At 43.5% G+C, this 22,065-nt stretch overlaps 1 protein-coding gene across 2 annotated transcripts in view; it reads right to left on the bottom strand.

Annotated features, from left to right (window-relative positions):
• RNLS (renalase, FAD dependent amine oxidase) overlaps positions 1-5,466 on the bottom strand; it is a 115,142-nt gene extending 109,676 nt beyond the window's left edge. For both annotated transcript variants that reach the window (XM_054983226.1, XM_054983227.1), the window contains exons 1-3: positions 5,346-5,466; positions 4,459-4,564; positions 3,537-3,679 (exon numbers count right to left, since the gene is read on the bottom strand). In XM_054983226.1, coding sequence (XP_054839201.1) covers positions 3,537-3,679; positions 4,459-4,564; positions 5,346-5,466 — 370 coding nt within the window. The remainder of the gene's footprint in view (positions 1-3,536; positions 3,680-4,458; positions 4,565-5,345) is intronic.
• Positions 5,467-22,065: the final 16,599 nt, after the last annotated feature.

The raw sequence follows: 22,065 nt of genomic DNA, 5'->3' as shown, positions 1-22,065 counted from the left end.
GCGAGTCATACTTATTCAAAAAGGTGTTTGGGTATCTGAGGTCAGCTAAATTGGATGCTTAATTGCTGCTGTTCCGGATGCTTTACTTGTTCTTAATTTTTTTAAATTTATGATTGCTTTAATATCTATTATGGTTGTAAGCCTCCTCAAGCATACAATAAGTTAAGTTTTTATTAAAAATGTAGAATTAAGAAGAAATTGGACCCTACCCATGGGAGATGCAAGGATAAGGCACCCAGGAGAATATACTAGGCATCTTCCCTCAATTTTAAGCTTTCATCACTCTCTCTCTCTCCCCCCCCCCAGTTTTCATGCAGTGTCCATTTTGTTGGCCTTCCTCTTTTGGTCTCCTTCTTGGTGACTGAAACTCTTCTGTGTTAGGCACATGTAATCCAGTGAGTTTTGGACCATCAGCAACACAATGGCTGTGAGCCAGAAGGGGCAAGAACTGCATGTAATTCTGCATAATCATAGTCACTAGGGACAATGGCAACCTCAGAGAGCAACAAGCCTCTACTTTTACCTTACCCTCAGATGCCTAATCAGGACATCTCAGTAATGAATCAGTAACAATGTAGGGTTTATAATGTCACTCTAGAATCTGGGAGACCCAGGTTCAAATCCCCAGGTTGTCATGGTAGCTCACTGGATGAACTCAGGCTGGTCACTCTCTGCCAGTCTAACCTACCTCACAGGGTTGCTGTGAAAATAAAATGGAGGAGATAGAATGATGTAAGCTACTCTGAGTTCCTCAAAGGGTGGGATAAAAATGTATTAAATTAAATTTTTAAATAAACCAAGAATATTTTAATAGTATGGATTTGGCCAACCTAGCATTGAAGTCTTAGAAAAAACTAAAGCCCACATTCAAATTTCCAAGTAAGAAACACTTAGATTATTTGGACTATAGAATTTCCCACCATAAATCCCAGCCTAGTGAGGTAACTAACAGTACCATCCTAAACAGAGTTAAACCCTTTAAATCCATTGAAGTGAATGGTCTTAGAAGGGCATAATTCCACTTAGGATGGCACTGTAAGGGGGATTCCGCATGATCAATTTTGATCGGACTTTCTGAGCAGTCATGCCGCGGTGGAGTCCTACGAATCCACTTCTCCCCGATTCCACATTAGGCTTTTGTTTCGCACATTTCATCAGCTCAAAGTCCATCATGCGGAATTTTTGACAGGATAAAAATCGATTCCTCATCGCTTTTTCTGGGGGAAGTGTTGAATGATGCACATCTTCATTTTTTTTTTATTCCCCCCCCCCCAAAAAACGTTGCTACACATAAACGTTGCATCAAACCAACACATTAGAAAAAAATTTCTCACAAAAAACGTTGCTACACATAAAGGTTGCATCAAATAAACATATTGGATAGGCCAGAGCACTTCCCGACGATATTGTGGAAGAGTATTGGCTATTGACATTTGGAGGGAAAATTGTTATCAATGACCCCGCATCTATCTTTCCCGCTTTCTTCGTGAGTGGTGTGGTTTAGTGATAGGTGTTGTGTTGAGGACGGTCTCTTTCTTCCTCCATAAAATGCCTAGACCACTATTTGCATGCTGAAGTCCCTCCATCACACTTTCACTCTACCTCAGAAGCTGTCAGCTGTCAGTGAGCAACAAGTAACAAATTTGGCGTGTTGTAAAATGGACCCATTATTGGTCAGCTGTTGTCATGTGACACAGGATATGTTTCTGCATAGATTTGTAGAAACGTTGCAACGTTTTTTTACATTTTTTTTTTAAAAAAAAAAGAGGGGAAGGGAAAGGGTAGTGGGTGTAGCTTAGAAAACATGATTGGCCAATCAAATTAAGTTGATTCGAAGGGCGAGAGAAAAGGGCAAGGGTGGGGAGAACATCAGATAAAGAATTCCGCATGATTAAAATCCCTAATCTGCTGCGCATGGACAAATAAGTTGGGGGAAAGCAGGATGGAAAAAAACCAGACAAAATGTGCAGTGACTTCGAATCTGCTGCTAGGATTGCCTTCCCACGTGTGGAAACACAAGAAAAAATCGAGGTCATTTAGAAGCTGAAGCAGGGAAAACCATTCGTGCGGAATCACCCTAAGACTGCCCCTAATCCTCCTCTTCCCTACCCAGACACTTTGCTCTCTCTTTGTTGCTCCTCTTTCCCTCAGATTTCCCTTTGAAATTATTTGACACTGGGATATTTGAAGGGGGTGCCTGGGATGCTTTGTAAGTTGCCGCAGGCTCCAAACAGAAAGCATTTTGTCATTGGCCCATTCCTGTTGCAACTATTTGGTCTGGTGCCCACAAACCTTCCTCAAAATTTCAAAATGTCCACAGGCTCAGCAAGGGTGAGAAGTGGGAACCCCTGATCTAAGGACAACATCACCCACTAAATGTCTTCACCATTTCCTACAGCTGCTGAGGAGAGCCAGGAGTTCTGTTTGGGGGAAGAAAAGCCTTGCCCCTAGGAACAACGGCATATGGTACAACCTTGCCTAGTGGTTAGGTAGCACACCGAGGGCAGGAACTATGCTTAACATGGGCACTGTGGAACCTTTAATTGGCAGCCTGCATTCTGGAGCAATGGTAACACTTGCAGCACGGCCTCCGGGGCAACCAGAACTGAACTGGGCCAGACTGCAAATGGCATGCATGCACACCAAGAGACAGCATGATGATACAAACCAGAGAAAGGTATTTCAGGAAAGAGCCTGAAGCAAAGCAGTTGGGATTTAGCAGGCAAGCTAAGTAGTAGCTGTGACTGCTCAGGTGACACAAAAACTCAGTGTCGGAAGGGATGCCTGAGGTTACAGCCCTTCCTGGAGATTTCCTCAAGCATGCACCTTGGAGACAAGGACCAAAAGGGACTGACGACAGTAGGGACAGAGATGGGAATCAACACCCCCATTCTCTGTAGCAAGAGAGCGAGGAGATGGATAGTAAGAAAAGATTCATCCTGCAATAAGGCAAGCAACACTCTTGAAGAGGAGTGGATCTCGATTGCCTGCCAAGTCTTCAACATTGGGCTGGGTCCTCTGAAGCCCCAAGGCCTGAAAGAAACAGGACACTTTAAAGAGAACATCAGTTGGAGCAAGACAACTGTGCAGAGGACATGGACGGGGATTGGAGATCTGAATACAGGGGGAAAGGGAGGGTTCACTCTTGCCCCAGAGCACGCTTCACCCATCAAATAACCCCTCTTGCTCCTTGGGCAGCACTGGGAGAAAAAGGCAGATATCCTGGTGATCCCCATCTTCTCCTTTACCAATAGTTGGGGAGGAAGGGTTTTTGAATTGGTGAATAGTATGAGGCATGGAATCAACCTCCCTTCCTCAGTGCTACAGCCCCAATCCATATCCTCTCCTTCTCCCACAGTTACAGTTATGGAATTCCAAGTTTGGCCTACCTTAAATCCTGGCGACACGCTTTTACATACATGTATTTTAGGACTGTCTCTGAACGTTTGCCAGAAGACCTTACTATTTTCAGGGGATAACTGATTCTAAAAACAAAGTCAACAGAACCCATCCTTCATAAATATCCTGAACATTACCTGATTCATTTAAATAATGCTTGACGATGGATGAAATTCCCTGAGGTGTTACGAAATTCTCCACTCCTTCTTTAATTGTCATTCCTTCTATTGTAGCTGTCAATGGCTTTAGCACTCCATGAGACAACAGATCTTCATAAAAGCTAAAAACAAAATATAAACTGAAAGTTAATATGCTAATTAGACAGCCGTGCACAGATATTCCGGGAACAGAATGTTGATTCCCCCCCCCCCAAATATTTAACTTCAGGCTCACTGGAGGGGGTGCCCCTTCCCAATGCCACCCCAGGGTCCTTGATCCCTTGAAGGATGATGTCGCGTTCTGAGTGTCAGGGAGGCGGCCAAGGACTTTCACATTAAATAGCTGGTGGTTAAAAAGTTGGCAAGAGTAAGCTAACTGTTGGTGGAAAGAGAATCCTAGAAGCGATGAACTGATCTCGTCTGGTTTGTAAGTCAATCCTAACGGCACTGAGATCTGCCATTTGCACCTAAAACCCCTTAAGCTTAAGCTCTGTATCTGACAAAACCCTAAGTGAGCCACCCTATATAGCAGGATGGGCCAGCACAATCACCCACTCCTTTCCAACACACAGCCTGGCTCCTCAAACTAGAAAACAGCACAGTGGTGGGTACATGTAAGTGAGAATAAACCAAACAAGAGAAAACAGCTCAAGGACAGAGAATGCATACTGAAATCGTTTCGGTTTCAATAAGCTGTAGTTAGAAAATTTACACAACTGGGCTTCTTTTGCTCAAAAAGGCTTTTCTTCTTAGAAGTCACTTCAGCATTTTTTTTTCCAACAGCACATTTCATTCATTGGTACTTAGGCAATATTAATGGGCATCAACGACCATTTGTTACAACAATAGCATCAGCTCTGTGACGCACCCCAAAACAAACCTGCCCTTAATTCCTGCTCACCTTTGATGCTTTTTGGCATATTCGGGTTCCCGCGTGATGTACTGAGCTCCTAGATCTGCCGTGCATTTCGGATCGTGAGCGCTCCGACTCGTAGACATTCTTCCCCCTTAAAATCACGTGCATAGAGACAGAAGTTTTTTAAAGCGCCGCTGCCTGAGTCCAATCACCTTCCTTCGCGGGGCAAACTTGAGCGCTGGCGCCTTGGTAACTGGCGAGCGACAAGGACGCGATTGGCGCAACCGGCAGGGCTTTGCCGCCTCGCCTTCAAAGCAACCAACCGGCTCACGGCCTGCTTCTCGGCTCCCCCCTCCCCGCCCGCCGAAAGCCAGTCTCTCTCGGAGGGGGATTTCGCAGCGCCAATGTCTCGGTCGCGAAGCACAAGGCTCCGCACGTTTACTCGGGAGTAACGTCAGCCGCTTCTATGGGGCCCTGCTCTAAGTAATCCACGGGAAGTAAGGCCATGCTAGACATGCGAGGAAGTAAACATAAGCAGGAGCCAGCAGGCACTTTAAAGACTAACACTGTTTCCAGACTTAGGTTTTCGTGGGCTAGAGCCCAGTGCGTCAGGCTGCAGGGCAGGGGCGCCACCGCATTAGAAGACGCGGGCTGCGGAAGCTTGTGCTGGAAATGAGACGTTGTGGTTTCTTAAGTGCCCCAACCCCTGTGTATATTTGCGACAACGGGCTAACCTACACTGGAATTAGGAAGGAAATGAATGTGAATCTGTAGCTGAGCAGACGGGCTTTAGATCAAGCCGGAGGGGGTAGCCTCAGCGGGGCGCTTTCTTATTTGGAGCGTGTGCCACACAAAACATGTCAGCGTCCCCAGATCCCGCCGCCTGCCTTTTCACCCGACGGGTTCTGCAGAGAAGGGGACGGGTGACCCACCTGCACCCCGGGCCTTCTCCCACACCACGATGTGCAGGAGGCGCTGGGGAAGTTCCCTGCGTAAAAGCGCAGCGCACAAACCGCCCGTCAGCCCGGCGCCTACGATCAGGACTCGCGCCATCGCCAGCACAACTGAAGGAGGACTGACGGCGCAGCTTCTAAAGGGCGGCCGCCGAGGATTCTCCTCCCCTCTTCGTGGCTGAGCCCTGCACAGCCCTCTCGCCCTTGTCCGCCGCCAGAGCGGGAGATTGACGCGGCTGCTTTGTCTGCGTGTGCTTCAGCGTTTGGAGCGTGGAAGTGCAAAGCTGACCGTCTCGGCGAAGCAGCGGACTTGGGTTGCCCCGCCTCACCTAACTCTCCCCCCTTTTCATCGTTGCTTCTACAAGGAGTTGCCTGCCTGCGTGCCTGCAAACCACACGTCCTGATTTGGAGGGCCTGACTCATCCTTGCGGTGTGAGGGCTGGCATCTATTCTCTGGCGCTGAAGTAGCCTTGCCTCCTCTTCTCACTCCCGGCCTTACCTCGGCTTTCAACACCTGCCTGTCATAAAATGATGAAGCTAAAATTCATTCCCTTCTGGTCCGCAAGTCAGGCGACTCTTGAAGGTGTGACAGGAACAAGGGCAGAGGGAGGAAACTGGACAAGCCTAGTTAGGAGAGGAACATGCCCCTTGCATGAGTATTTAATCTGAACATGTTTATATTATCAAAAATTCTGTGAACAGACCCTTAGACTCTGGAGTTCATGTTTTAGCACTGAGCTCTTGATATTAGTGCTTTTATTTCTTCACACCCCACATTTCTTCCCAATGAAGAGTCGAGGTGGTTTGCATTGTTCTTTTTTCCATTTTATAATCACAACAACCCTGTGTGATAGATTAGGCTGAGAGGGTGTAACTGACCCAAGGAGGGCAAATGTCATTGCAATCTTCAAGAAAGGGAAGAAGGATAATCCTGGGAATTATAGATGGGTCAGCCTGACCTCTGTCCCAGGGAAGAAACTGACACAAATATTAAAGGGATCAGTCTGCAAACATCTGATGGATAACAGTGGGTTAACTCCCATTCCATTCTGGTTATAAGCCTGGTTATGGGAGTATAACAGTGTTGGTTGCCCTGGTGGCCTGTGCTGGGAGATGGACTGTAAATTCTTCTGGACCTCTCAGTGACTTTTAATACTAGATCTTTTACATAAATACATAGCTCTTTTAATACTATGGTATTATGGTAGATCATAGTATTCTTCTGGACTGCTGTTTGGGGTTGAGACTGGGTGGCATTGTTTTGTGATGGTTTCAGGCCTACCTCTAAGGTAAGTTTCAGAGTGTGGAGCTGAGGGACCGCAGTCCTGTCACTTTGCCTCTGACTCAAGGTTCCATCTTGTCCCACATGCTTTTTAACATCTACATAAAGCCACTGGAAAAGGTAATCTAGAGACTTGCCCTTAGTTGCCACCAACATGCAGACCACATTCAGCTCAACCCCACAATTCTAGAAGATGCAAGGGAGGCTGTGGGAAGCCTGTACAGGTGTCTGTAGGCAATTTTGGGATTGATGGAAATGAAAACAGGGTTCCACTTACCTGTAACCATTCTTCTTCTGTGTCATAATTAAAACAAAAATGACAGAGTTCTTTTAAACAGTAATGAATGCATTATATGTCTCCTGTGACCTGTATTGCGGGTTTTGTCAAACACTGGGTGATCTCCTGAATAAGTCAAAAGAGAACAGGAAACCTTAGTAGGAAATAAATGTCTGGACAGAGGACATTTCTATGTTCCTGAAATTTTGCCAGATTTTGCTCTCCTAACTATAGTAATATCATGAAGAAGGTCACCCACAATGGCAGAAGCTTCAACATGCAAGTGGTTAGAGGCTTGGAGGATGCCAACATAAGGCACGACAGAACAAAGGGCAGGGATCACTGAGGGACCAACGGTGACCTTGGAAACTAACATGAATGGAGTCTAAGGTAGATAGGTAAACTTTAAGAGCTGAGTATTGAAAACCCTACTGAATTCAGGGTATAAGATACTCAAATATAAAAAGACAACTCTCAGCCATAGTGCCCATATTTTACATCTACTCTGAAAGAATTTTTCATTTGGAGTCATAAAACATCCAAGTGGAAAATTGCAATGTCCAGGAGTATCTGTATGGAGATTACCATAGAATGGGTCGAGTGTATCATGCTGACAATTGCATGGAACTCAAATCGTGAGGAAACAGTGTTTCCAGTTGACTCATGCCCAGTATCAGAGGAAGCAGCCTGTACCTCTGACTGGAACGAACAAGTAACATAAGAACCTGATTTGCCTGGGCTAAAAAAGGGAATACAATTTGAAATGTTCCTTCTAATAGGTAAACACCTACATACTAAAGAGAAATTGATGGGATGCATAGAATAGGCAACCTGTTCATACATGTAGGACCATGTCTTCAAAGAGAGGGGATTCCTGTCTTCTCTAGAACAACAGCACCCGTGCCTTGGCATTAACGCTAGTTGTGAACTTGTTCACATCCGGAACTACCTGCCGCAGGAATATTGACTGCAAGTTGTTATTGTTTACAACACAGTAACTCAAGACGGTGCTCAAGTTATTTGGTCTGGAGTTATCTGAGCCCAGGGTACAGACGCTGTGCATGGAAGTTCTGTCAGGAATTGTCCAACTACAGAAGACCCTAGTCTCTGCCCAAGGATTAATGACGCTGTGCATTCCCACTAGTGGTAACAATTTCTGGTGTTGCCCATTTGGGCTTGAATATTTTTGCCCCAACACATATCTGTGACAAAACAAGAGCATAATGTATGGCTCTGAATTCCAGTACATAAATATATAATATCCCTTCACTGTCAGACCATTAATTCCTATATAATATCATCACACTGTGTACTACAACTCTGCAACGAAGCATCAGTTGTCGGAATAGCACGAGGCTGTCTAGTATCAAAGGGTACACCATAAACAAACTAATGTATCAAAGAGTACACCGTAAACAAACTAACACACTCAGAGGGAGGTCTCAGATCCTAAGGAAATTTTGATTCCAAGGAATGTCTCGGATCCAAGGAAGGTCTTGGATCTGAAGGGGCTTGACTCCGAGAAAGGTCTCAGATCCAAAGGAAGTCTTGGATCCAAGGAAGGTCTCGGATCCAAAGGATCTCAGCTCCAAGAAAAAATCTCGGATCCGAAGAGTCTCAGCTCTGAGAAAGGTCTCAGATCCAAAGAGGTTTTGGAGCATGGTACTTTTCACCCTAGACTCCAATCTCACTGATCCAGCTCCAAATGGTTGCTCCTTTATGGCAGGCAGCTCAACTGCCAAAGTATCAGAGCTTGGTGGACGCCCTTTAGCGGCAGATGACTTAACTGACCGGGGGTCATAGCTCCTTGAATGCCTCCTTACGGGAGATGTCTGAGGTTTCGGACCACAGTACTTTTCACCCTAGGCTCCAACCTCACTGATCCAGCCCCAGATGGGCACTCCTTTATGGCAGATGACTTAACTGCCTGAGGAATGGAACTTATTGTACGCCCATTAACAGCAGATTATTTCACTGCCTGGGTCTGTAGCTTGCTGGATTATTTACATCTCAGAGCTGAGCAGACCCTCCATCATGGCAGTTGGCATAGCTGCCAGAGGAACAGAGCCTATTGGAATTATTCCTCAGTGTAAGCCATCTCAGGGCCAAGCTACAAGTGAAGAATGACACAGGTTGGGCAGTTGTCAGCTTCCCTCAAGTTTTGATGGGAAATGTAGGCATCCTGGTCTTGTAGCTTGGGTCTCTAACTGCTGTCCAATGGACTTTTCAGCTGTCACTTGTCCAACATTCCGCCAAGCTGCCTACATTTCCCATCAAAACTTGAAGGAAACTGACAAGTGTCCAACCTGTGTCAGGCATCACTTGTAGTTTGGCCCTTAGTACCATATCCAGTGTATCTCATGAAACATCCCACTCTGAGGTAATCTGAGGGGCGGCAGTTATGACATGCAAAGTCAAACTAGCTGGTTCAAACCCTTCACAAAACACAGAAGATGTAAGGAGGAGTGAAGATATTCCAAAATTTATTAATTTTCTCTTCAAATAAAATGCTGGCTATTAAAAATTAATGGTGCTCATGAGCGAGATTCTTCTCATTGCAGTGGCTAAGAGAGAACTGCGGGGAAGGTGTCGCTCCTCCTACATAGTCATGTGACTGTTTTGGCAGGAAAATGGGCTGAGATGTGACTGGGAGAAGCTGCCCCCTAGTGGAGCTTTATGGAAGCGATAAAAACTTCTCAGGTCAGCAAGCCTGCATGTGCGCAGTCCCATGTGTGCCTGCACAGAAGAACGAAGATGAACAAGCTGAAACTTAATCTTTACAAAACAGAAGTGCTAGTGTGGGCGGGATGGTCTGACACAGGAATTGAGATATTTCCTTTTTTGGATAGGGTTGCACTCCCTCTAAAAGGAGGTTCGTAGCTTGGGTGTGCTGTTGGACTCAAGCCTCTTATTGGATAAACAGATGCCAGAGGTGACCAGAAATACCTTTCACCAGCTTCAGTTGGTGAGCCTGCTTTAACTAGTGAGCCAGCTTTGTCCACTCCTGAGTGGGAAAGATCTTGTTACTGTGGTGCATGCCCTGGTAACATCTAGATTAGATTACTGCAATAAGCTCTTTGTGGGGATGCCCTTGAATACTGTTTGGAAGCCATAGTACAGAATGCTGCAGCCAGAATGTTGACTGGAGTAGTTAAAGGGACCATATCCCTCCAGTATTGTTCCATCTAAACTGGCTCCCAGTTTGCTTCTGGGCCCAGTCCAAGCTGCTGGTCTTGGATCTGCAGACCTTCTGCTGACCCAGAAGTGACATTTTCACAAACCAAATGAACCGGTTCGCGAACTGGAGTAAGTTCGTGAAAGTTCGTGGTTTGTGAAACCCGACGACCCATGAACCGCACAGTTTGGAATCTTCCTGGTTCATGCCCAACTCTAGTGTGACCTTTCCTGAACAGGAAAAGTTCAGACATGCACTGGTTAGACTACTGCAATGCACTCTGCGTGGAGCTGCCCTTGAAATGTATTTGGAAACATCAATTGGTGCAGAATGCTGCAGCCAGGATGCTGACAGGAATAGGTTGCATGGAACATATCACTCCAGTGCTGGCTCATCTACATTGGCTTCCAATTTGTTTCCAGGCCCAATTCAAGGTGCTCGCACTGACATTTAAAGCCCTATATGGTTTGGGACCAATATACCTGAAGGACCACCGACTCCTTTATGAACCTACCTGACCACTGCAGTCATATTTAGAGACCCTGGTTTTGGTGCCATTAACTGCCTCCTCAATCCTGGTCGTTGTTGGAGGTTACTAACCAAGGCCAACCCGGCTTAGCTTCTGAGATCAGATGAGAACAGGCTCATGTGTGCTATCATGTTAGTAATCTAGTAAGAAATTGCAAAAGAAACTGTTCTGAAATCACTTACTTTGTTTTGTGCACAAACAAAGTTAACTCTGAGATTTAATGATGTGTTTTTAGAACTATGTGGAAGTACACAGTGAAAAAAGATACAAAATACAGAAAAGATTAATCTTGGGAAAAGATTAATGATTTTGAACAAAATTTACCCAGTGACCAGAATGGACATGTTATGGTTGTACTTAACTCTCTTTCAATGATATGATATATTTCATAAAGTGTATACTACTATTTTAAAAGTAGCCAGTAGAGGGGAGTATTGGTCTTTAGAAAATCTCCTAGCCTCTACAGTGCTTCAGTCAGTGGAATTTAGCTATTGTGAACTGTACCAAAAACATAAACATTTTTATTTATTAATGTTATGATCTTCTGAGATCATCTTTTGAGTTGACATAATTTGTTAATTGGCTTGATTACTAGCTACTGTATTAGTTCAGTTAGTTTTGGAAGCTCTTTGGCAATGGAAGTTAGGTCCATTCTGTATATATTTTTTTTATTAACCAAATGAATCCCTGAAGTCAGAATTAGGAATCTGAGTAATTGTCCTACTATAAGAATCACTCTGCAGTTATGCATGTGATAAGGATGGTTATTTAAGCACAACAGTTATCAGAAGTTTCTACTGAACCGGATAATCTAAGCTGATATTTATGGGCACAGCATTTCTACTAATCACTGTACTGTTTAATTAATTTAGGCAGCCACTTTATTCTGTATTGGCACAGGTTCTGTTTGTGTGAGTGTTTCTGTTGTCTGGGGCTGCATCAACTATGCACAGAGGCAGCTATTTTGCTTGTACACACTGGCAGGCAGGCAGGCAGAGCACCTCAGACCCCCTCCCTCCAGGCAATAGACAGTATATCTACCCTGTAGGGGATGACATAGGTATACACTTACTTCCTGGAAGTCAGTCAGGGCAGTGCAGACTGGTGGGACAGAATAGAGGATTTTTCTCTCCCTTCTTGACTGGCATCTCACCTATTTAGCATATTTGGGATGGGTAGAGACAGAGGCTAAGCTTTACTTTCTATAAAAGACAGCTTTCCTGTTTTATAGAAGGGAAGGAAAATAGAAATACAAACTAAGGACTGTCCACTCATGAGTAAATACACACAACATACAAGAGTTTAGCACAGAGGAAATATCAGATCTCTCTATAAAGACAGAATTGTTGATAATGGGATCTGAGGTTTCCTGATGTCTTTTATTTTAAAAAGCTGTGTGGTGGTACGTGGGAAAGCAAAACAACTTTTTGGTTCAGTGCCAAACTAAATGATACTTCTTTGTATGTATAATGTGGAGGGTGGTCTATTTTTAAGCAAAACTGAGGGACACGCGTAAGGGAAACTAAACCATTACATATTTTGGGCCTTACTTTATGTCATACCCTAACCTGGGTGGCCCAGGCTAACCCAATCACATCAGATCTCAGAAGCTAAGCTGGGTCAGCCCCGGTTACTACTTGAATGGGAGACCATCAAAGAAGTCTATGATAGCTATGCAGTGGCAGGCAATGGAATTATACATGGAAATCACTGTTTCAAATCAATACCTTGATTTTCTAGAACAGAAACACAAATCCAACATGCTTGAGAATAATGAAACACTCCCTTAACAATATGTTTTCTCCCCCAAGTACTGATGCATGCAGCATGAGCACATATTTTTCTTTGGTTTTTCCCTTCCAATCAGACCCTTGCAAGGGATGAGCAAAGAGCACTACTAGCAAATTCCAAGCTGCGGAGTGCTGCCATTCTCCTTTCCTTGTCCTTCCTGGGGTTGAGATATTTTTTTCCTTCTGAAAGTAGAAAGCCTAAGCTTGTTCAGGGGCAGTAGAATTCAACCATTTTGTCCAATTTGCTTGAAACTTGAGGACGGTTTGGTGGACAGGCAGAAGAAGCTCTGCTGTAATTTTTTTGACAGTGGGTTGAAAAACAACAACTCCAGCTCCCCCCGATAGTCCCCCATAGAGAATAAAGGGGGTTCTGCAGAGGAAGCTTTCCTCACTGTGTACAAGAAAACAAATGGAAGACCACAAAAGGAAGGTTAGCAAATGCAGATTTTTCAGCAGAAAGGTAAAAAAAACTATTGTCATTCAGTGGCATTTTATGAATAAATAGAGAGAAAGTGTGGCTACACAGAGAGGGACCTAATTTGGGGATTTGTAAAATACACCCCCTTTGTTCAATCTTCTTGAAATTTAGGGGACTTTAGATTAGAGGGAGGACTGTGTTCTGTGCAAATTTGGTACCATTATCTTTATAAAAGCTGTCCTAGATCCTCATATATATTCCCCTTTGAAAATAATGGTACTGGCACTCCAGAACCATGCCCCCCCCCCCAGATTTGCATCCAAACCTGCAATGTCCTACCTGGAAATTAGCAATCATGGTAAAAAAAATTCCCCTGAAGTTATTATGAAAATTTTCTTGGTGCACAACCCTAGTACACAACAAGGCAGGTAGAATGGAAGTAAAAATTTGAAAGCTTTTATCTCATAATTAATAAATGGAAAAGTTTTAACCAATTCAGTTTGGGAAATATTGCTATAAAGACTTTAAATTCCCATCAATTGAGCAAAGGCAGGGAGGGATGGTTTAACTTCTAAGCTCTCTTGTTAGAAGGCTGGGCTTGCTTAAAATCTTCTGACATCAAGAAGAGTTTGCTTCCCACTTCCCACTACTTATTCCTGCCTTTTAGCATGAAAATAGTTTTTTCAACCTCCTAGATGGCTCTAGTTACATTTTTTTTCTTTTACTACTCTCATATCAGCTATGGGCTTCAGCCTTAAAAGGTGATGCTGCAACTCCCACCATTCATGCCACAGATCCTGTCCTTAGTCTTCTCTGCCGTAGTCTGTATCCATAACCACAAATGAAAACACTCAGCTGTTTACTGTGGATCGAAATACAATCTGGCTTCCTTTTCCTGGATGGGAAAATAAATAAAAGCTAGCCCCTAAAGGAAGCCAAAGGAAGTCTATAGCAATACGATGAAGATTATTCAGCACACATTCGTATGCTGAAATTAACTGACTCAGTTCTTCAGTTCAGACACCCTTCCTGAAAACAGTGGCTTTGGTGTGGGTACATGCCTCGTACTTTCCAAAGTGAACACAGATGCAAATAAATCATTTAGTTTCTCTGCCATCTCATCATCTTCCCATCATGGGATCCTAAATCTCTTTACTAGTTGCAGTCCTCTGGCCAAGGTGTTAGCTGGCAACTGTATGTCTTTCTCTGGCCAGAGCCATCTGTATATCCATGACGTTGAATTGCCTGGGCCTCTGAATCAGACTCCTTCCCTTGTAGCTTTCCCATTGCTAGCTGTTAACCTGTAGAAAGGCCCTTTGAACACTTTGAGCATGTAAAGAGTGCAGACCAAATTACTGTAACTTTGATGTGAATCCTGGGATATAGGGCATTTCTCAACAGTAACCATGGCAGAGCACAATGCCATGTGAATTCCTATCCCCGTACACATGGCCTGCACTTATTCAAAGCCGATCCCATGGAAGGTCATTCATTCTGCATTGGAGGTTAAGTTCCTTTCTTGAGCTATCAGCTTCCTTCTTAAATAAACAGCAGTGTTCTTGCTGGTCATCTCAAAAGTCACTCATAAGACTGTCCCAGTCCAAGATCTGATGTATACATAGTAATATAAAAAACATTTCACATAAATTATGATGTAATTAATGCTTTCTTCAACTTTTTTCTCATTGTAGATGAGAATGAACACTTCATGAATTATTTATATATGGCTCTATAGGTCTCTGCCTGGGGCAGGTGAGGCAAATCAAATGGTTTTCATGCTGCTTGTGCAGAGGTTCCAGCATGAGAATGCAATCTTCCAAAAAGATCAGAGAAAGTTAGGGTTATGGAGACTGTACCAGGTATGGGAATGTTTCAGGTAGATATTTGTGTTGGTTTGCAGAAGAACAGTAGGATCTGAGTCCAGTGGCACCTTAGAGACCAACAAGATTTTCAGGATATAAGCTTTCTAGAGTCAGAGGGCTCTTCAGATTTGGTATCTGAAGAAGAGAGCTCTGACTCTCGAAAGCTTTAACTCTGAAAATCTTGTTGGTCTCTACGGCGCATTGGACTCATAACCTGTGCGATGGGAAAGGGGCAGTTGAAGCACGGTTAGACCACAGTGTCATGCAGATGCTCAAGTCTGGTAGCTGAAGCAGAGGAAAAGCCTCAATGTGGAAACAGTCTAAACTTCCAGATTTAACCCTTTAGAAAGGAGGACTTTCACCTGACATTCCTTCAATAAGTTTGCTTTTCACTATCATTATTTTGACTGATCCTAATCTTAAACATTATGCCAATAACAAAAATGTTAGTAGGGTAGCTTAGTCAGCACAGCTAAAGCAAAACAATTACCGGTGTTAAAGAACTCAAGGTTCCACGCTTCATTTGCAGAAAATTTCTATTTTTCTTTTTCTTTTAAAGTGCAAAAGTGCTCTAAATATGCATACAGTGATGACCGATAAATAACAATAAATAACAGACAATGAATTTCATAGGTAAAGTGCACAGATGTATGACTGAGTCCAACTGGTAGAATGTAGTAGTCCTTGGTCCTGTAAGGAATGGGTATATATTACACAACCAACCAAGTTGCCAAAAAAGTTGTCTTCCGCCTCCACAATATAGTCAGCACAGCTAGCAAGAGGCTGCCTACTGATGAGATAGTAAACTTACATGGAGGCTGTTTACTTTAGTAAAGAAAATAAGAGTCCTTTTATTTAGGAACTCTGCTCAGGATAGGAAAGAGAAGAGATTGAGTCTGTTCTAACCTATCAAAGTTAGGATACTGGTGGATTCAGGAAGCAAGTCCTGCTTCCTCCATGGTTGCTGAGTAGTGGATCCTGGTAGCACATTTCATTGATCCCCTATCCTACCATCTACCTCTATTTCCTTTCTGTTACAGCCATTCAAATCTATTGCAACTTGAATTAGACTATTGTAATACCCTCTGTATGGGGCTGCCTTAAAAACAATCCTGAAATTTCAATTGCGCAGTTCATTTAACTGGAACCTTTGGAATTACACTACAACAAGTTAACATACATACTTCCCTGTTCCTGTAAAAGCCTTTCTAACGCTTCCTTCTCTTCATCTTTAAACTGGACACTCCCCAACTGTCATTTCTCAACTGTCATTTCTACAGCTGACTTCTCTTTCCCCAAGATTCTAAAAGTGATTTCTCTAGCTAAGTGCAGAGCTATCAATTGCTTTTAGAATCTTGGAGAAAGAGAAGCAAGAGTTGTAGAAATGGCAGTTGGGAAATGACAGTTGGGGAGCATTAAGGACGAAGAGGAGGAAGTGTTAGAAAGGCTTTTACTGCCAAAAGACTGTTCAGTAGAATTAACAGTTTAGAAATTAGCAAGTATAAAGTTCTGCTGCAATTAACCAATTACAATTTCAGCTAATAGATCTTGGTGCCCTTCCTAAATACCTAACAAATATATTTCTGATCTAAATCATATGTTCATTTGTTTGTTGAAGTGTCTCTGATGTCTGCATTTGTGTACTTCCATTCTGTACACTGCAGTAGATGGGCCCCTCTGTGGAGAATAGTCATAAAGACTAACAACATTTATTCCAGCATGGGCTTTTGTGACCCAGAGCTCACTTCTTGATATTGATATGCACACATTTATTAGGAAAATTACAGAAGTGGGTAGAGGTGTTACCCAAATAGTTTACTTGTGTTTATCCTCTGATACCAGGAGCATCCCCTTGGGTATGCTCAGAGTGCAAACCAGTGCAAAGGGGATCAGCACCTATTGTATACTGCAGTAAATGCTTGAAATGCTTGAGTTCAAGATCCTCAGAAATAAGTGACAAGAGTTAAATACAGAACTGAGGTGTTATTACAATTAAATAAAGGATTAGGGGAGTAGCAACCACTACAGAGAAATAGACAACAAAGACATAAAGAACAGTGGGATATTGATAGAAACATACTCCATAGTAAAATATTAAGGATACAAAAATAATGGTTGTTGTGGGTTTTCCGGGCTGTATTGCCGTAGTCTTGGCATTGTAGTTCCTGACGTTTCGCCAGCAGCTGTGGCTGGCATCTTCAGAGGTGTAGCACCAAAAGACAGAGATCTCTCAGTGTCACACAGCTGCTGGCGAAACGTCAGGAACTACAATGCCAAGACCACGGCAATACAGCCTGGAAAACCCACAACAACCATCGTTCTCCGGCCGTGAAAGCCTTCGACAATACATCGATACAAAAATAACATTGCTAACTTCCTAAGTAATCCTAGTTAGACATGGGCACGATCGGAATTATGGTCTGAAAATTGCCCCGATTTTGGCGTTTGCGCCATCGGGACTGGGCTGATCGGTTCCGTCCACGGCTCCCAGTTCAGCGCTCGGGTGGGGCACTCTATCGGGTCTCGATCGGATTGATCGGTTTACGTTCGGGATTGCAGTCTGCAGACAGTCTTGCGCTAGCCATCTGTTCCCGAGGGAACGGAGCCCCGTGGAAACGGAGCCTGGGGAATGCTGGAGCTGTTTGCCCTCCTTCTGTCACCCTGGAAACGCAAATGGAAGCCCATCTTTCCTTGATCAGCAGGGCTTCCTTCCAACCACGGAGCAGCCAGAAAAGCGCGTGCCCGTCTCGTCCATTTGGGAGAAGAGAGGGGAGGGCGGGGGAAGGGGGTGTTCTTCTGTAGCCATGGGCACTTGAATCTCATCCCTGAAAAGCTGGAGAGGCAGCTCTTACGGCCAAACACAGCCCTCCTGCGTAGCAGACCCAGGCTTTATAAATAGCCATGTGCTGCGCAACAAAGTTTCACTTTCCGCTCGCAGGTGCAGTGGGACAGAGGCGAGTTCTCGCTTGCCGCTTTTAGAGAGAGAAAACACAAGAGAGAGAGAGGGAGGGAGCTTTAGCTTTGGGCTTCAGCGGATAGGGAATTAGGGAATAGGGAGCTATGTCCTCTGGTTCCAGGGCTGCCGCCTAGCTCTGGGGCCAAGCTCGGTGGGCACCTCGGCTGAGGGCTCAGGTCTGGGGGGGGGAGTGTTGCAGCTGGGGTTGGGCTCTATTCCTATTCTCTCTCTCTGCTTCCAGGGCTGCCGTCTAGCTCTGGGGCCAAGCTCAGTGGGCACCTCCTTGGGTGAGGGCTCACACAGTATTACACACTCTAGTGCCTGGTCACTCTGGTCTGGGGGAGTGTTGGTGGTGGGGCGCCCTCCCACGTTGGCCTTCCCGATTCCCGATTCCCGATTCCCGATTCTGTATAGGAAACGGGACTTGATCGGTGAGGTTCGGGTACCTGGGTTCAGCGCCGCCACGGAATCACGATCAGCTAAATCGGGATTATTTTTTGGATCGTGCCCATGTCTAATCCTAGTTCCTACAGTTCTAATATGGAGGTTCAAGGTTTGAGAGGGTAAGCAAAATTATACAAGTCAGTCTTAAAGAATGCATTCCAAAAGATGGGATAAATACAACATGAAGATGGATGCCATGGTTGAGCAAAGAATTCAACCTTGTCTGAGACATGGTTCACACACACAAGGGATTTCACATGGTTATACTTACACATCAAAGGGGTAGGTGAGGTAGAGATGAGTGGATTAAGAGGAATACTGAGTATATGTCTTTTTCCCTCCTCCTCCTCTTCTTTGTATTATTATTATTATTATTATTATTATTATTATTATTATTATCATCATCATCATCATCATCATCATCATCATCATCATCATCATTTATAGTCTGCCTTTCTCATGGAAACTCAAGGTGGATTACACAGCGTGGGATTAGTACAGTCAATATCAAGGACGTTTCCATAAACAATGTGATAAACAATGTAAATAAACACAAGTTTACGAAGACATAGCATTAGCAAGGAACCAATACAGAGCTGAAGAAATCCTGAAACAGAACATAAGCAATTCTTGGACTGACATTAGACAACATGAAGCACAGGTAGCTCATAGGAACACATATTTAAAACAACAGATAGTACATAAGGCAACATAGTGGTGAAGTCTACGGTCCCTAACTCATTAATGAAGCATCTGAGACCCCCCTCCCTACAATACAAAAGCCTTTTTGAATAATTCCGTTTTACATTGTTTACAGAAAGCTAGGAGAGTAGGGGCTCTCCTGACCTCCTCAGGCAGGCCGTTCCACAGGATAGGGGCCACCACAGAGAAAGCCAGTGTATGGCCTGCTGTGAGGATAGGATTGTTCAATGAAACTGTAAAGTTGATTGGAAGTTTGAGATTGGCAGGGAAGTGTCCTCCCTGGAAGGGGAGGGAAATTATTGGATGTTAGGGGATGTAAATGATGACAGGTAGTGACAGAAGTATAGACATGTATAGATTGATGAGATTCAGAATTCTTTGATAAGGATGAGTATCAGAGAGTGACACAACAGGAGTTACTACTGGTCTTTGGTATACAATAAAGGATACATAGAAGGGAGGCATCAAGGTTAAGTTATATCCTAAGAAGTAGGCACATGTATATGAAAGGTAAGACAGATCTGTTTGTGTATTTAAGACCATGAAGAGATCAAACAAATGATGTAGTGGCAGACTAGGATCTGGGAGGCCCAGATTCAATTCCCCACTGTGCCATGGAAGCTGCTGAGTGACATTGGGTCAGGCACATACTCTCAGCCTAATCTACCTCACAGGATTGTTATAAGGAAAAAATGAAGAAGAGGAAAATTATGTAAACCACTTTTGTTCCCCATCGGGGAGAAAGTAAAATGAAGTAAAATAAATTTAAATTTTAAAAATAAAAATAAATAAAATCCTACTATACAATATGGCAACTCACTTTTTATCCTGCACAGGCACACTCATAGGCCTATCTGCGGGGATAAAAAGTGAGTCGTTGGTAACATGGCTTGCCTTCCTGCTGCTGGGCTGGGTCTCCTCAGGGCCTCTGGAGGCCCAGAAAGGCCTGGCATGGTGGCGGCATGGCCCTCTGGAGGCCTGGAAAGACCCAGTGTGGTGGCATGGCCCTCCAGAGACCATTTTCTAGAGTCCGTTGTTTTTACAATGGGCCTGGTTGTGAGTAAAAATAACAAAATAAATAAACAATGTTTAAAGCTGGAGTGGGAAGAAGTAAGTAGATGAGTCAAGTCTGTTCCAGATGGGATTCTTTGATTTACTTGTAGTTCTTTAGTATGTAAATAAATCTATGTTGGCACACTGATTTCTCTATAGCCTTCTGTGGCACATGATTGTCTGTCCTAATGTCTACCCTTGGTGGAGGCTAAATAAAGAAAATAAATCCATAGGCATACCCATTCTAGGAGCTATATTAGGGGTCTTAGCTTCTCTATTGCTGGAATATTAGTTTCACATTGGCACTTATTGTTGTAGTGTTTTAATTATGTTGATCTAGAGTGATTTGATACAGTGGCATCACAGAGGGTGGAGGCGCCAAGGCAGAGGGGGGCTTGGTGTGGATCTTGTCATAAAGCTTTCAGGTGTAATCCTCGGTGTAAGGGACTGGAACGGATTAGGTTGATGATGACGGTGGTCAGAGGTTCCAGTGTCCCATGGAGTGTCAATAAACAATGTGCGGTGAACTAGGATGAATGACAACTAATCAAGGAAGAAGTAGCAACATTGTTCTCTCAGACATACTATGTTGAAGAATTATAAGCTCAAAAGTTCCAGCTGTGAAAGATGTCCTACTTGGAGTTATGCTGACCAGAGTTCAGAAGTTCATTCTTGGATTTTCCCCTACATCTGGAGAGCTATATTGGAGCAAGAGATAAGTAACTTGAAATCAAACTGCAAAGACATCTATGAGGATCTCCATCTCCAATGTGGGGTACAGCTTAAACAAAATAATGATTAAAACAGAGAACTGGCTTGCTTGGTGCAAAAAGCAAATAAAGCAAGAGATGAGAGTTGTTTAAAATTGCTACATCTTTCTTAAGCCCTTTCTTCACCTATTCACGTGAAAGTGAGCTTGTTTTGAATAGATGCAACCAAATCATGTGCAGAAGGGTCTGTTTCTAGATGATGGGGCAATTGACCTTTTGACTTTTTCGTTGAAAGCAATAGGAATGTTTCCCTTTAAATTTGGATGATCTGCCCAAAGGAAGCTTTGAGATTTCGGAGGTGATACCATCATCCAAGAAGTCAGGGGCCACTCATGAGCCCTTGACTCTGCACTCTTCAGTTCATCAGAAGCAAAGTTAAGCTTGCTTCTTCCTTGCCCTTCCTGAGAAGGCCTGGCTTAATTGCATTCTTTGCTACTGGAGTGAACATCTGCCTTGGTAATATCGTTGCATGTATTTTATTTGATATCCATTGTGGGTATATTGTTAGGGTGCTTCATAAATTAATTTAATTTGTCAATTTAATCAGCAGTGTTTATGACTTTGTTCTTTTCTGTGAGGAGGTCAGATTGGCACACATAATTTTCCCTTCCTCCAACTCAGGTGGGTTAGGCTGAGAAAGACTGGCGGGTACAAGGTCTTATTTGTAAGATGCCTTAATTGAGTGGATGGACACATGTGGTTTTGGAGCAAAGTTATATTCCAGACAAGATTAAGACCTGGCACCTCCCAGTTTAGAAATGGAACTCTGCCATTGGAGCTGGTTTCAGTTTCTTCTGAACCCTTGGTAGAGACCTTAAGCAAGAGACCAGAAAGGAAAAGGGGAAAGGCTGTTGCCAGTCCTTCTGATCTTGTTCAACATAATCATCTTCTGGCTCTTCTGGATGAAGCTTTAACTTTTTGTTTATAAGCACATTTAATGAATAGAGGTAGACAGTAGGCAGGAGGATGTTTGCCAGCAGCAGTTAGTTTTTGGAATCCCATGCATCAGCTAAATCATGTCCATTCCAACTGTTTAAGGTATCTCAGCATCTTTTGACCTCCAAATCTGAACCTTTTCTGGTTCAAGAACAGACAATTAGCTGTGACACCTTTGCAAGGTTTTTAACTCAATCAATAAATCGATCGATCGATCAGTTTTATTGTTACAATCATTGACCAGCTCAAACAAAAACATATTGTAAAAACAATCCAAAAATTCCACTTAAAATTGAGTAATAAAAGTGATAATTTAAGAGATAAATGTTGTACTATAAAAGATATGATTCTCTATCAAGACAGTTAAAACTTATTCAAGCTGCTATATTCAGATTTTTGTTCCTTATAGACCTGGGCACAATATCTACCCACCTGCTGAATTGTCTTATGGTTTCGGTCTGACAGGAGGTAATCAAGCTTTGTTTTGCTTCATCTGCCTGGAAAC

Source organism: Eublepharis macularius, chromosome 6, assembly GCF_028583425.1.
Source record: "Eublepharis macularius isolate TG4126 chromosome 6, MPM_Emac_v1.0, whole genome shotgun sequence".
Classification (NCBI taxonomy): Eukaryota; Metazoa; Chordata; class Lepidosauria; order Squamata; family Eublepharidae; genus Eublepharis; species Eublepharis macularius.
The sequence above is the reverse complement of the archived record's forward strand: the minus strand, read 5'-3'. Positions and strand labels throughout refer to the sequence as shown.